This window comes from Microtus pennsylvanicus, chromosome 12 (assembly GCF_037038515.1).
Source record: "Microtus pennsylvanicus isolate mMicPen1 chromosome 12, mMicPen1.hap1, whole genome shotgun sequence".
In the NCBI taxonomy this organism is placed as follows: domain Eukaryota; kingdom Metazoa; phylum Chordata; class Mammalia; order Rodentia; family Cricetidae; genus Microtus; species Microtus pennsylvanicus.
The window spans coordinates 49626234-49641203 of record NC_134590.1 but is presented as its reverse complement, the minus strand read 5'-3'; the positions used below and the strand labels follow the sequence as shown (position 1 = coordinate 49641203).

General features: G+C 37.8%; 1 protein-coding gene across 6 annotated transcripts in view; it reads right to left on the bottom strand.

The window, feature by feature from the left end:
• The window catches only part of Kcnip4 (potassium voltage-gated channel interacting protein 4), a 1037063-nt gene that overhangs the window by 193224 nt on the left and 828869 nt on the right, over positions 1-14970 (bottom strand). The window contains exon 1 of one of the 6 annotated variants that reach the window (XM_075943596.1): positions 10142-10761. The exons of the other annotated variants lie outside the window; for them this stretch is intronic. Coding sequence (XP_075799711.1) covers positions 10142-10253 — 112 coding nt within the window. The 5' untranslated portion in view covers positions 10254-10761. Of the gene's footprint in view, positions 1-10141; positions 10762-14970 lie in introns of those variants that run through there. 6 annotated transcript variants of the gene reach the window in all.

Sequence of the window (14970 nt, the reverse complement as noted above, 5' to 3'; positions counted from 1 at the left end):
CAGAGGAGGATAATCATCTCTCCGAAGCTAGGGAATAGAGCGTATTAGAATGGGACCAGTGCAAGGGATAGTCCCTAAGAGCCATGCCTCTGATGTCCTCTTTGCTGAAGGTAGACCCAGGCAGCAAATTTTCATCAACTCTCAGTAATACCATCAAATCATGAATTCATTAGTGAGTTTAGCAGTGATTATGTCACAACCTTACAGATCCAACTACCTCATAATGAGCAAATCCACCAGCTAGGGACCTAGCCTTCAGTGCATTCTTTAGGTGACACTTGATATCTAAACCACAGAATGATTATACACTTAAAAAGAGACATTATCCCTTCCCATGTCCTGAAAAGCCTGGGGAATATTTATGTGAATATGCAAAGCAGTAACTTCACAGCATCAATTTTCCTAGAGATCTACAAATCTAGATATCTACAAATCCCCAAATATTTAAAAGAAAATGTTCTCTTTTAAATTTTGAATAATCTAATTCTTTCTCGCCGCCAGGATTGATGGTTTAGATTTCCTGCTTGATAAAAAGTTAAGCCCTTCCTATAAGAGAAACACATGCTAATTTAAAAGAGAGGAAAGCAGGTGGAGCATCTTTAAGGTACAATTAGAATGTTGCCTGCACAGAGTTAAATTTCCAAACACATTGTAAGTGGACTTAGCAGTCCAGCTCTAAGACAGTATTTTGAAATCACCAGTTGCCAACAATATTGAACTTTCCAGTATCATCTTTAGTACCTGCCTTCTAAGTATCACCTGATTAACAGCATTGACAGTGTTCTTAGTGTTATTTGATAAGCTGGTGGGTTCAAATCAATGGAAAAAAAAAACCTCTCTTTATGCCAATGAAATAGGCAAAGTTGTGTGATTGCTTTATAGAATAAACACACAACCAGCCCACAAATCACAATCACAGAGAACCTAGACAATAATGAGGACCCTAAGAGAGACATAAATAGAGCCAATCTACATGGGTAGTAGAAAAAGACAAGATCTCCTGAGTAAATTGGGAGCATGGGGACCTTGGGAGAGGGTTGAAGGGGAGGGGAGAGGGAGGGAGGGGAGCAGAGAAAAATGCAGAGCTCAACAAAAATCAATAAAAAATAAAAAAATAAAACAAACATACCTTATATAAATGTCAAGACAGTTAAAGCAATTTATTTTCTTGTCTCACCAAAAATTATTCTTGTAAGATTCTAACCTAAAAACAAAATACTAAATATATAAGCACATAATATACAAAGATTTTTATTATATAATTTTTCAAATTCTGAGAAAACTATAAAGCTAAAGTATTATAAAATATAACATAGATATTAAATATTTATGAAGGCTTAGCAATCTAATACAGAAATATTGATGTTCTAATATTGAATTTAAAGTTATATAAAAGTTATAAGAGCTAGAGAATTATTAGGTTTATAGGCTAAACAAAGCTTAGTCCTGCTAGTATATGCCAAATCTATCCCATTTCTTATTTTTTTTTTTTTTGTAACACATGCCAGTTCAGGACTGCTTTATATATAAGTAACTAAAAAACAACTTTAAAAATATTTCTTAGTTCATGAGCATTTTATGGAATTCTAATCTTTTGTCATTTTATATACCTGTCCCAGTTCCCACTCCCCCGATTTTTCCCTCAGCCCAGCCTCCCAGCCATTTCTCATAGAGGGTAAGGTTCCCACGGGGAGTCAACAAAGTCTGACACATCACTTTGAGGCAGGACCTAGGACCTAGGACCTATATATAGGACCTCTATCCTATATATAGGCTGAGCAAAGTATTCCTCCAAAAAGAATAGGCTTCCAAATGTCAATCCAAGAACTAGGGATAAACCTTGGCCCCACTGCCAGTGACCCCACAGACAGCCCAAGCCTCATTGAAACTGTCACCAATATTCAGTGGGTCTAGTTTGGTGCCGTGTAGGTTTCTCTGCTATCAGTCCAGAGCTCTCACTAGCTCATGTCAGCTGTTTCTATGGATGTCATGACCCCTTTGCTCATATTTTCACTCCTCCCTCCTTTTGACGGGACGTTGCAAGCTCAACCCAGTGCTCCACGGTGTATCTCTGCATCTGCTTCTAGCAGTTGCTGAATAAAGGTGCCGTGATGACATTTAAGATAGTCTGACAATAGGGCAAGGCCAGTTCAGGCACCCTCTTCACAATTGCTTAGGGTCTTAGCTGGGGTCATCCTTGTGAGTTCCTGAGAATTCTGCAGTACCAGGGTTCTTTCCAGCCCCATAATGACTTCTTTAATAAAGATATCTCTTTCTTTGTTCTTCTTCTCTGTTCTTCCCCCTCTCAACCATCCGGTTCCCTCATGTTCTCCTCTTCCTTCCTCTCCTTCCCTCTCCCTCCCTTTCTGCTTTCCTTCACCCACCAATCCCAATTTTCTCAGGAGATCTTGTCTAATTAACCTTCCCAGGTGGTCCACGTATGTCTCCCTTAGGGTTCACCTTGTTACATTGCTTCTTTGGGGGTGTAGACTATAAGCTTGTTATCATTTGCTTTACATCTGATATCAACTTATGAGTGAGTACATACCATTTGTCTTTCTAGGTCTGGGTTAACTTATGCATTCAAATTTCAAGATGTCATTGTTTTTTACTGCTTAGTAGTCATCCATTGCGTAAATTTACCATATTTTCTTTATTCATTCTTCAGTTGAGGGGCATCTAGGTTATTTCCAGGTTCTAGATATTACAAATAATGCCACTATGAACACAGTTGAGCAAATGTCTTTGTGGTATGAGTGTGCAACTTTGGGGTATATGCCCATGAGTGGTATTGCTGGGTCTTGAGCTGGGTTGACTTCAAGATACCCGAGAAACTGCCATACTGATTTTCAAAGTGGCTGATTCAACTTCATATGGAAAAACAAAAAACCATGGATAACCAAATCAATCTTGTAAAAGAAAGGAACCTCTGGAGGCATCACCTCCAGAATTCAAACTCTACTATAGAGCTATAGTAATGAAAACAGCTTGGTATTGTCATAAAAACAGACAGGTGGAACAGTGGAATCAAATTGAAGACCCTAATATTAATCTGCACACCTATGTACACCTGATTTTTGACAAAGAAGCTAAAATTATACAATGGAAAAAAGAAAACATCTTCAACAAATGGTGCTGATATAACTGAATGTCAACATGTAGAAGAATGCACATAGATCCATATCTAGCCCATTGCACCAGACTCAAGTACAAATGGACCAAAGACCTCAACATAAATGCATCCACATTGGACTTCATTGAAGAGAAAGTGGGAAGTAGCCTTTAACACATTGACATAGGCGACTACTTCTTAAATATGACACCAGCAACACAAACACTGAGAGCAACAATTAGTAAATGTGACCTCCTGAAACTGAAAAGTTTCTGTAAGGCAAAGGACACTATCAATAAGACAAAATGGCAGTCTACAAAATGGGGGAAAATAAAACATCCCTAACTCTACATCATATATAGGACTGATGTCCTAAACATACAAATAATTCAAGAAACTAGATGTCAAAATACCAAATACTCCAATCAAAAATTGGGGTACAGATCTAAACAGTGATTTCTCATCAGAAGAATTGCAAATGGTCGAAAGACACTTAAGGAAATGTTCAACATTCCTAGCCACCAGGGAAATGCAAATCAAAATGACTCTGAGATATCATCTTACACCTGTAGGAATGGCTAAGATCAAAAACACAGATGACAGCTTATGCTGGAAAGGATGAGGAGTAAGGGGACTCCTTTGCTGGTGGGAGTGCAAAACTTCTTAATTCTCTTTGAGATGGACAAGCAGCACTTGTATCTAGCAGGGGCTAGCCTGGCTTACTAACTTGTATTGGGGTTCTCATTGGGAATATAGACAGTACACAGAATATGAGCATCAGAGTACATTGCCCTATTTTCACGACTGATCCAGACTAATGCAAGACCACTCTGAAATTACATCTGAACAAAGGAAAAAAACAGAATCTTTCAATCTGAAAAAAAAGATTGTTCTTTTACCAAAAAATAAGCTTTCACTTTTTTGACTTTTAGTTAGGTATAGATGAAATTAAGATGACCCGTGAGACAGTCATGCTGTCTTCCTAGCAACAGACACTACAGACCAATGCCCTGCTTCCTTGAGCCCTCTTCAAATGTACTCATCATAGACTACAACACCAGTGATATTTTCCTGACACTCTATTTACAAGATGTTCTACATTTTATGTATAGTGCAGTGTATCTCCCTCCAGTGAGCAACGACCTCAACTTACTCAGCCACAAATATATTTTTCTGATGCTGTCTACTGCTATAAAGAACTGAGAGATAGAAACCTTTGCTCTCTACATGTACCTTCACCACCCAGTAAAGGCTGTAGTTTTCTAGATAATGGAATGCGGAATGAGATTTGAAAGTAAATAAAATGGAATCAGACCCAAGGAATATCAACTTGAAGCACGTTGGCAATTCTAGAGAAGGCACCTGGTGTTTTACTAGATCCACAGACTGATTGTCCATGCCAATGTGACTTTCGAAAGGCAGCTTAGGAAGCTGCCTTTACTAAAAATTTATAATTGATATCTCTAACCTTCGCATCAGTCTCTACCATCTGTTAAAGTTTTCAATCTTCTAACTCCTGAGTTTCAAATATCACCATCTTCTTTCAGGAATCCCCTGTCCCCAAAATCTAGCAACCAGAAGATGAAAGGATGATTCTTGTAATTTTTTTTAAAGAAAGCTTTACTTTTTTTTTCCATTTTGCAAAAGTTATTCATGAGCCATTTGGACTCTAAGTAATTTGGAAGCTTTTTAAGGACATGAAAATATCCCACTATCTTCAATTCCCCTCCACACAGTAGGTGCTTCATGAAGATATGATAAACGGCAGCGATAAATCTAAAATTCCTTCCCAGTTACAGAACTGGATGGGCTGCTTTCCAATGCAAGCCAAGGTCCATCTGAATCAGGCATCTGCAGCTCACAGCCAGATATTTCAGCTTAAATTAAGTCCTAGGGTCATGGGTTTCGATGCACCACATGAGAGGCATTTTGCTACAAACTCAGAAAAAATAAATCATCAAAACTGTAATCAGGTAATAAAAATTGCAAGGCTGCCATGGACACTTAAAAATGTCATTGTAGATCTTGGAATCCTCTCCTAGTGCATGAAGAAAATTATTCTCATTCTATTGGTGTGTGTGTGTGTGTGTGTGTGTGTGTGAGACAGAGAGAGAGAGAGAGAGAGAGAGAGAGAGAGAGAGAGAGAGAGAGAGCGAGAGAGAGAGCGATAGTGCTAAACACCATGGATGATCAAAACCAAAGAGAAATAAAGCTGTGTCTACTCTTCACACATTCTTCTTGTTGTTCCAGGAACCCCATATGGTGCACCAGGTCCCTGTGCTTCCACAGCAGTGTTGTCTCACCCATTGCCTTTATATAGTACTTGCATAATCACCTTTCCTGCATATAAATTTGATATGCTTCTATTTATCAATAACAAGACAGCTTAAAGGAGCCTTTATCTTGTCCACCTCTGAATGTTTCTGAATTTTCCATTTGGTTTTTGTTACAATCTTCATGGAATATCTTGCTTGGGTAGGTTTGTGCTGATATATATTAGACTAAGTGTTTATTAAGGCAAATAGTCATCTTCTATTCATCTCCTGGGATTAAACAGAATACATACTGCAGAAAGTAGAAAAATACTGAATGATATTATTGCTGAGATACGTATCTCCAAATATGAGTCATTATTGAAGCTCATTGAGGCATGTATGGTGGATTATACTGTGGACAACAATTGAAGATCCTGAAAGACAGATAGATCATTTTATCTGCCAGAATTTTTCAGTTATCCCACGATGGACTCCTATATCAAGAACTGTGAACTGTGCCTTCCACATTTCTTATCTTATAAGTAGGATATTTAAAACCATGCGTACTTGAAATGAAAGAAGTGCTGTTTTAGAACAGCTGCAGGCTGCAGATATTGTATTAATTAGGAATTTCTGCTGAAACTGTAAATTGACAGCTAACTATGAGTATTTTGTTTTCAAGAAAATCCTATGGCCTTTTATCTTTTTTACACAAATTATAAATTGTTTAGCTAGTTTCTCTGTTCTGAACAGTCTTTTACCTACCCCCTGGATAATCTATGTGAAACATTTGTTATCCTTAATTATTTCTTCAAAGTTGAATCATGAGAGTCAATGGTTCTTAGGTGTTAGGGAATAAGTGTAACTGGAACCAATGCAAGGTGACCTTAGAAGCCACAGCTCTATGTGGTATAAACATTCACCTCCTGTATCCATGAAAGCCATCTAGTGTCAGGTTTAAGAATCCAGTTTTAGTTCTTTCTTCCAACTGGAATTCTCCTTCCTCATTCTCCCAGTTGAGGAATTGCTCTTCCACTTCTAGGTGCTGTACAGTATTTTCCTAAGAAACCTCCCACAAACCTTTTTTTTTTAAAAAAAAAATATTTCTCACCTTAATGCTGCCTTCAATGAACATTGCTTAAGTTTATGCTCACAGTTTAATTTCTTTTATCGTCTTTGATAATTATTTTTGTTACTACAATGTGTAGTCTCTGAGGGACTCTTCCATTAATGTCCATTTTCAGCATTTCATCATCTCAATTCAAAACCAAGCAAAGGACATTCAGCATTCACATTAATAATACAATATGATTTTGATGGCATTCTATAAGTATGAAATGACAACAATCTTATGTTTTCTCTACTTCTTTTCTTAATGAGTGACTTGTAAAACCTCAGTAATTACATTAATACTTCATTATTCATTTTGTATTACTGTTATTATTATTATTTTAAATGTATAGGTGTTTTAAATGTGAGTATGTCTGTTTACCACCTGCATGCCAGATGCCCTGGGAGGTTAGAAGAATGTATTAGAGTTTCAGACAGCTATGAGGTATTAGGTGCATGTTGGGAATCAAATCTTGGTCCCCTGATAGAGTTTTTGGTGCTCCTATCCACCAAGACATCTCTCCAAAACCCATTACACATTTTAAGTTTTTTTTGTTTTGTTTTGTTACAAACCACTGATTTCTAAATATGGCATTTGAATTGAAGGATTTTAATTTAAAATTGTCAAAACTAACAAACTATTTTAAAAGTAGAGAACAGTGTCTCTCACCATTTGTTTTTATTGCTGACCCTTCCAGATCAGGCATATCAGGAGCCATCTTATTGATGTTACAACCTCAGCCAAATCATTTGCAATCTATACTGTTATAATCAGTGTCTTTTTGTTCACTTGGTTGGCTGGTTTGGTTTGGTTTTTGAAATAGGGTCTTTATATGAAGCCCTGCTGTCCTTAAAATTGCTATGTAGAACAGGTTGGCCTTGAACTCACAGAAATCTGCCTGCATTTGCCCTCTGAGTGCTGAGGTTTACTGTTACCATACATGGCTCTGGTCTGCTTTTTAATGCTTGCAGGTACAAAGTATACACGTGATATTTCATAGCTTGAATTTTAGCTACTCTTTCTCTTGATCCCCAATGTGACTGGTAATTATAGGGCCAGGTTCATTTTATATATGCTTAGAGATTGTCGTATTCTGTCGAAGTGTATACAGAAAGCCTCAGTTGCAGCTCTCATATCCTGCCCATGTCTCATCATCAATCCGCTCTACATGAATTTCTTTGTCAATATCATTGGATATAAGTCAATGATGATTAAAACTCAATGTAGAATTTAGAAAGATGCTAAGAAGACTACTTTGTTTGTTGTCCTAATCTATAATGAGGGTCACTAGTCTTAGCATGCTTAGATCCCATGCTTAGGTTGAGGTCCATGCCTTGCAGAAGTCAGTTGGCTATTGTATGATCTTATTTTTTGTGAGTATATTTCTCTTTGATATTTTACTAGGTTTTGGGAGTCAATTCTAAACAAGAGAAATCTCTCCACATATGTTTATATTTATTCTCTTTACACGTGTTAGAACAGGCCAGTGACAAAACCGAAGGCTGTGGTTAGAAAAGCATTCCATAGCATCAATAGCACTGGTCTTGAAACTTCTCTCAGATCCTAGGTGGTTTGTTCTTTGATACCTCATATACCTTCACTTATATCTATATAAACGGAGAGAGCTGAATTGGATCAGCATTATTTAAAATGTGTTGCAGGTCAAAGCAATCTCTTCACATCAAAACACGATGACTCTTGTGTTATATATGGTGGCATTGTACATAATTAAGACTTATTCATTGAACGCAGATTTATCTCAGATTATTGTACATCATACACAGACTTTATAAATATGTTGGTATATCTGTATTTTGGGGGACATAGAGAGACTTAAGTCCATGTATAACAATAACTTGGATATCCTCTTCAAGGCTTCATTTTAATTCAACTCCAAAATTCATTGACTTTGTTAGGGAGGAGTTAGGTTTACAGTTCTATCACCACACATTTGAAGCTCAAATTTGGTGTCAATCCCAATACTTAGTTTACTTTATTTAAAACTGAATATCCAAGTCATTGTTATGGGTCTGTAGATAATAAATACTTAATGATTACAGTGTTGGGAAAGCTAATATGACTCAAATAAATTCATGGTAGTTCTCGACTTTAGTACCCAGCACTGAAGTAAGACCCCCTGTTCACAACACACTAATGCTGAGAGCACCACACCCAGAAAACAAATACTACTAAATGACTAACATGAGGTCAATGCAAACTACTGTGATTGTAGAAATTGAAATTATTCTATGTATTTACACAAATACCATGTTAACTCATTGAGGTAGACTCTCAAGAAAATTAAAAACTGTTATTGAACTTACTTAAAGGTTTACTTATGTATTGTTTTTCAATTAAGAGTTAAATGGAATTACTATATAAATGAGGAACAAATCAATGTCTTGGATCTTATTTAATTTCAATACCCTTTTTGTTATATATAAGAAGAACTTGGCATATCTTGAGAATACTTTAAAAATGTGAAAATGACTTGAGAACTTTTCACGGATTTTGGCTTAAAAACATTAGACATTCTTAAACCTATTTTGTAGGGGCAATGACACTGAAGTTAAAACATACTGATAAATATTACCATATTGTGAGAAAGAAGACATGTACCAGAAGTAACTGGAGATGATGTCTTCTTGGCTATCACAATCTTGAAGTTAGAATGATTATGGTAAGTCCCTCATTACATACGATCTGAGAAGCAATTGCTCATAGCTTAGCATTCATGTAACTGAAAGGAATATGAGCAAGGACCCCAGAATCTGAATTTTTTCAGTAGAGAAATAAAAATGAGAACTTGTATACACAATTGGCATCAGGCGACTTAAGTTAAGAACTTCCAAAACACGTTATTTCAGTAGAACCCTATCTCGTATTTATGTATGTGCACACATGTGTGCTTGCATAATTGGATATGTATTGTAGATATATACATATATATAGATGTATATTCAAATAGTTAAAAGCTAAGTTAATCAACTTTTTTCTTTAAATAGTCATTATTTCAATAATAAAATCAATTTTGGGGTAGTAAAGGTGAGATTTTTATTAGACAAATAAAAGATCAGAGGCAACCGTGATCGGTGCTATCCTTGTGTGCACAGGTTCCCTGGTCAGGAGGCACATGATTAAAGTGGCTCATTGGAAATTATAAATGAAACTCTTGCAAATTAAGCGTTCAAAGCACAAATTTGCTGAACACCCATTAACAGCGTTTTACACCATTTGATATGATAATCAGCAGCCCAGCGCAATCCCAGCAACTCCTAACTGATGACACACACACAGAATTTCCCTCACCACTCAAGATTTTTCCAGAGGTAGGGATCACCAATGATTGCAAGGTGTGGTAGCCAAAATGAACTTGACAACTAAGAGCAAGTATTCAGGAAGACATATTTAACCCACAAACCACCCTAAACCCAAGTAATTGGTTTCAAATAGAAAGCGAAGGCTACAAAACCCTTCCCTCCCAGTTTCAACTGTCCAGGTAAACAAAAACGAACTGCTTAGGTACTAGGCTGCTGTCTATGTCAAGCATGCATATTCTAAAACTTTTGCTTTGAGCATTAAGCCTTTGCAACTTCTGCAGCATCTGTATCCAGTTCAGAACCAGACCTGACCAAGCGCACAGACTGGGAGCAACCACTTTACCTTCTGAAAAATCAATCAGTCCCAGCAAATGAAGCAGCTTCAGAGATGCACATATAATCACAACAATACCCACTGTTTGCAGTCCTTCCGACTCCCACTCTAGAGTCAGCATCCTCTAAGCTCTCAGAGCATCCCAGCCTCCGGACCCCTTTGGAGTGGAGGGAGTTAATTAGAGAATCCGAGCAATGCTGGCTTGGAACAAAGACTTGAAAAGGGGGAAAGTGAGCAGCAGCTTCTCACAGACGCACAGTGCCAAGCAGGCGGCCCCCCGGGGTGAGGACAGACCTGGGCTAAAGTCCAGCCTCTCATGCTGATGCTTGCATTTGCTTGTAGGGACTCAGATCAGCCACAGCGCGTCCAGGCTCCGGACCCTACGCTGCAGCAGGCAGGTGGGTGTTCTGAGTTCAGAGCTGAGGGAGAAACATCTGTTGAAGAACCTAGACTTTGCAGGGTCCGTGGAGAAGGGATACTCCCAACGAGCTTGCTCCTGAGAGCTAGTGCTCCAAGCCCTGATGATGCCAGGCTGGGCAAAGCTGTATGAGCTAGTTTGCTGCTTGAGAAGCACAAATGTCCCTTTTCTGCTACAACCGCTGCTGCTTTTGATTGCCAGAGCTTCCTCTGGGAGAAAGCTCAGCCTGCTCTCTGGATGGAGGGGGTGGAGGGGCAGTTCTAGTGAGTGGTTGGTGCCAAAGTACCTGTGACTGCTTTCTTGTGTGTGTGTGTGTGTGTGTGTGTGTGTGTGTGTGTGTGTGTGTGTGTAAAAGTATAATACGGAAACAATCCAATGAGTATATAGGTAGTCAAGATCAACCAAGCCATGCTCTACCCTGCCTCTCTCCAGCTGTTCTAGTCCCTAAGCACACCATGGCAATAATCACCGAGTCCTTAGGTTTGCACAAAGGCAGGGATGGAGGGCAGGGCAGAGCAGAAGACTTACCGGTCAAATTCAGTAACTAATTCCTGGAGGGTAGGCACCATTCTAAAATCTAGTTTCAGTCTCTGCTAGGCAAAGTTTCACAAACTTCTTGATGATTAAAAAAAAAAAGTGCTTGCTTAAAAGAAAAAAAAAAGACACCCCCCACCCTTTTTAGAGCTGGATTCAGAATACATCAGAGTGTGCTTTGACTCCAGTGGTTCTGATCAACAGGAAATCTTGGTCTGCCCTTAACCCAAGGATCTTATCACTATCCTGTTGCTAAGCCAAGAAGCAACTTCAAAGGAATATCCATGACTCTTGGTCCATACCTGAACCTCAGTGAATTAATGACTCAGTTGCTTTTCTCCACTCTGCCTAATTCCATACCAGTAATGTTGGTAGCATTGCAAGGAGAATCAAGACAGACACTGTGGACCCCTATAGCTCATTGAGATCCATAAAGGCTTCCTAGTCATATCTCAAACCCCTAAGGAACTTACTTTGTGCTCCTATGTTTTGTGAGCTCTCACAAGAAACACAAGTTGTTTGAGAACATCTTAACATTCCCAAATTTTGTACCATGATATTTGAATTAAAATTCCTCATTTTAAAAGGGATTATAGAAAATAAATCTGCCTCTAATAACAGTTAATGATTACTAAGCACTTACTATGGCCACAATTGTATTGCCCCATGATTCAGCAATTTGTCTGCAATCTCATTAATAACACTTGGAAAAGTTGGGATTTTAACATAGATCTCATAGGTGTTAGGTCTTCCACCTGTGCCCTTTTTCACTCCATTCACTCTGAATCATGGTGAACAGTACTTTACGGGCTCTTGTAAGGGGAGATGAGGTAGAAATATTGGCAAAAGTTTTTAGAGAAGTGAAAAGTTACTTGAAGGGCACATGGACACATCAGTGGACCAGCAAGAGAAAGAGTAGGCTTTCATTTTGATGATACTGACCGAGTGTGATCCTTTAATCTCTCAAACGTGATGATTATTGAAACATAAAATTGACTATTTTCTTATCTTAAGCTGCAGCCTCAGGTTGAGATTTTACCAATGAAAATACCTGATCAGTGTTATTTCTTTGTAACTTCTTAAAGTGTTTTCCTGCCTTCATTTGCACTAAACCAGTCGAGGTGTGCAGCAATGCATTGTCATACTCTACACCATATACATATGTAGCTAAATAGAGCAAAGTTGAAAAAATGTTTTTAAAGTCATATTAGCTGTCAATCTTGCCTATTCTATTTCTTCAGAAATATAAACACGATTATGCTTATACATGACCTCATTAAGTTAAAAACAATAATTTATAGTGTAGAGAATGGCCATTTTAGCATATGCCACTTTGTTAAAAAGATTATTTTGAACTGAAAGTAGCTAGGATATAGAAGATATAGGTGACTTTCACTTTCTTCTTTGGCAGGTACTCTCTCTCCTACTGTGGAGTGCTGAGCTGAGTTTATACAGCTTTTAATTTCCATCATGTATTTTACTTTTCATGATTTATCACCCCTAACAGAACAAACCCACTTCTTTCTGACATTTCTTCATGATCACTCTTTGTAGAAACGACATACAATCTGCAAGGTCTAACTCAAAATTCTCTGTGAATTGCAGTGTGGTGACACGTATACCTTTAATCCCAGCACTTGAAGTTTTGAGGCAGAGGTAGGCAGATCTCTAAATTCAAGGCTGCCTGGTCTACAAAGAAAGTTCCAGCACACCAAGGGTTGCATATAAAACCTTGTGTTGAAAAAGAACCAAAACCCAAATAAACAAAGATTATGTCCGAATGTCAGAGTATCCCATATTTATACACACTCCATGTGCTAATGAACTCTGTAGTTTTATCCTGTTAATTTGTCTTGTTGCTCTAATTTGCAGGTCCAGCTAATAAACATAAGGGAGATGGTGAAAAAAGTCTTTATCTGCACGCACACATACACATGTGCCCTTTGAAATTAATTATTACTAAAAATACAGATGCTGGAGTTGGCGGGTGACTAAGAGGTTAAGAGCACTTGCTGCTTCTGCTGGTGACCTGGATTCAGTTCCCACAATCCACATGACATCTCACAACCCTGTACCTCCAGTTTCAGGGGATCCCACACGCTCCTCTGGCCTCTTTTGGCACCAGTTATACATCTCTTACATATACATACATGAAGGAAACTATCATACCCATAAAATAAATATATCTTATAAAATGAAGATACACACAAAGAAGGCAAAATCTACTTCTTGGAGATCCAAGGGCTCAGGTAGGCTCATCTCAATCCTGTCTGCTTTAGTACAGGTAAAGCTAAAATGACACATTAAGAAATTAAACAGATATGAGATAGGGAAAAGCCATCAGTGTATCTGGCATTTTCGGGGAGGTTCCTTTGAAGCAAAGGCCTAACACAGGTTTTTATAAATGAGCTTGAGAGTATAAAGTCTTCCCTTCAGGACAAAGTGTATTCAAACACTGCTGATTAACTGGGCAGTTGTTAGAAGAGACCTCTAAACATCAGAATCCGATAGAGGAAGTAACAGGGTGATGTCAACATGTGACCTTTTGGGTCTCTTCTAATTGGAAGATTTTTTTCACCACAATAATGGAAATTGTTCATCCTCAGATGTCCTCTATTCTACCAACATTACTCCTCTGCTCTGAGATATTGAATGCCCCTCTATCTTAAAATTCCTAGTTTACACTGAGAAACTCCTTATTTGGTTTCCATGGGAATTATCTGGCCAAACAGGACTCATGCTCTTTCACTTAGCGCGGGGATTAGTCTGAAAGGTTGGTAAATGTGTCTTCAATGGATTTTTTTTTAAAAAAATAGTCGTATGGATGTCCATTAGACAATTAAGCAACACAACCTTCTGATCTGAGTGCTCTCTTGAATCCATAAGGCTGAGTACATTTTAAGATAGTGAGTCGAGGGGAAACTCCCTTGCATCTTAAGACACTTGTAATAATTACACCATGTATTATTATAACAGTTCCTAGGTATCTTATGACTAGAGCATGTGAATTATGTAATAATCATCAACGTAAATTAACTGGTTATTAAGACATGCAATAAATAAACTTTCATTATTAGATACATTTTTGGTAATATGCAACTTTCCTCCTTCTCTCGTTTCTTCTTATTGTATTTTCGTTCCTCCTTTCCTCCTCTTCCCCTCCCTTGGTTCCCTGCTCCTTCCTCCCCTTCCTGTCTCCATTCTGACTTAAACTGCATGGGTTCTGGGTTTGTTATTCTTTTCCAGCGTGCAATTTCTTGTCTCTTTTAACATCCCTTGACATGTGCCCTCTCTGTAAAAACTACTAAATGTTACCTTGCTGGTTTCACTTTTGACAGAGATTCTCCATGATAATAATGATTACCATTTGGTTTCCTATATTATAACTAATATAAGAAAAACTCTGGGCCCCTCCCTACTATTTGGCATATAGTGCATTCTGTGCATTATACAGAGTCTCTATGAACTACTATACTGTCCCACAGAGAAAAATAATATAATAATATGAATACTTATATTTGAAGATATTAAGATACAAAAAGCATAAGTAATTATTCCAAAACTTTAGTGCCAGATATGGAAAAACTGGGGCCTGGCCTCAGGATTTTTCATACAAATGCAAAATTTTTGTTATATGTTAAAATCATCTTTCTTAATTTCTTTTAAAAATAAGTCATGATCCCATTGCACAATGACAAACAAGTTTTAACATGTCATTGATCTTCAAAATGTAAGTTGTCCCTAATGTCATTCTGAAGTGTAAATGTTTACTCTGTCCTTAAGCAAAATTAAATGAAATATAAAGAAGAAACAATTTCAGGAAGAGGCTCCAAATAGAAGGAGGAGGGAAGGCACCTGATGGGAGAGGCAAACCAGAAAGGGGGAA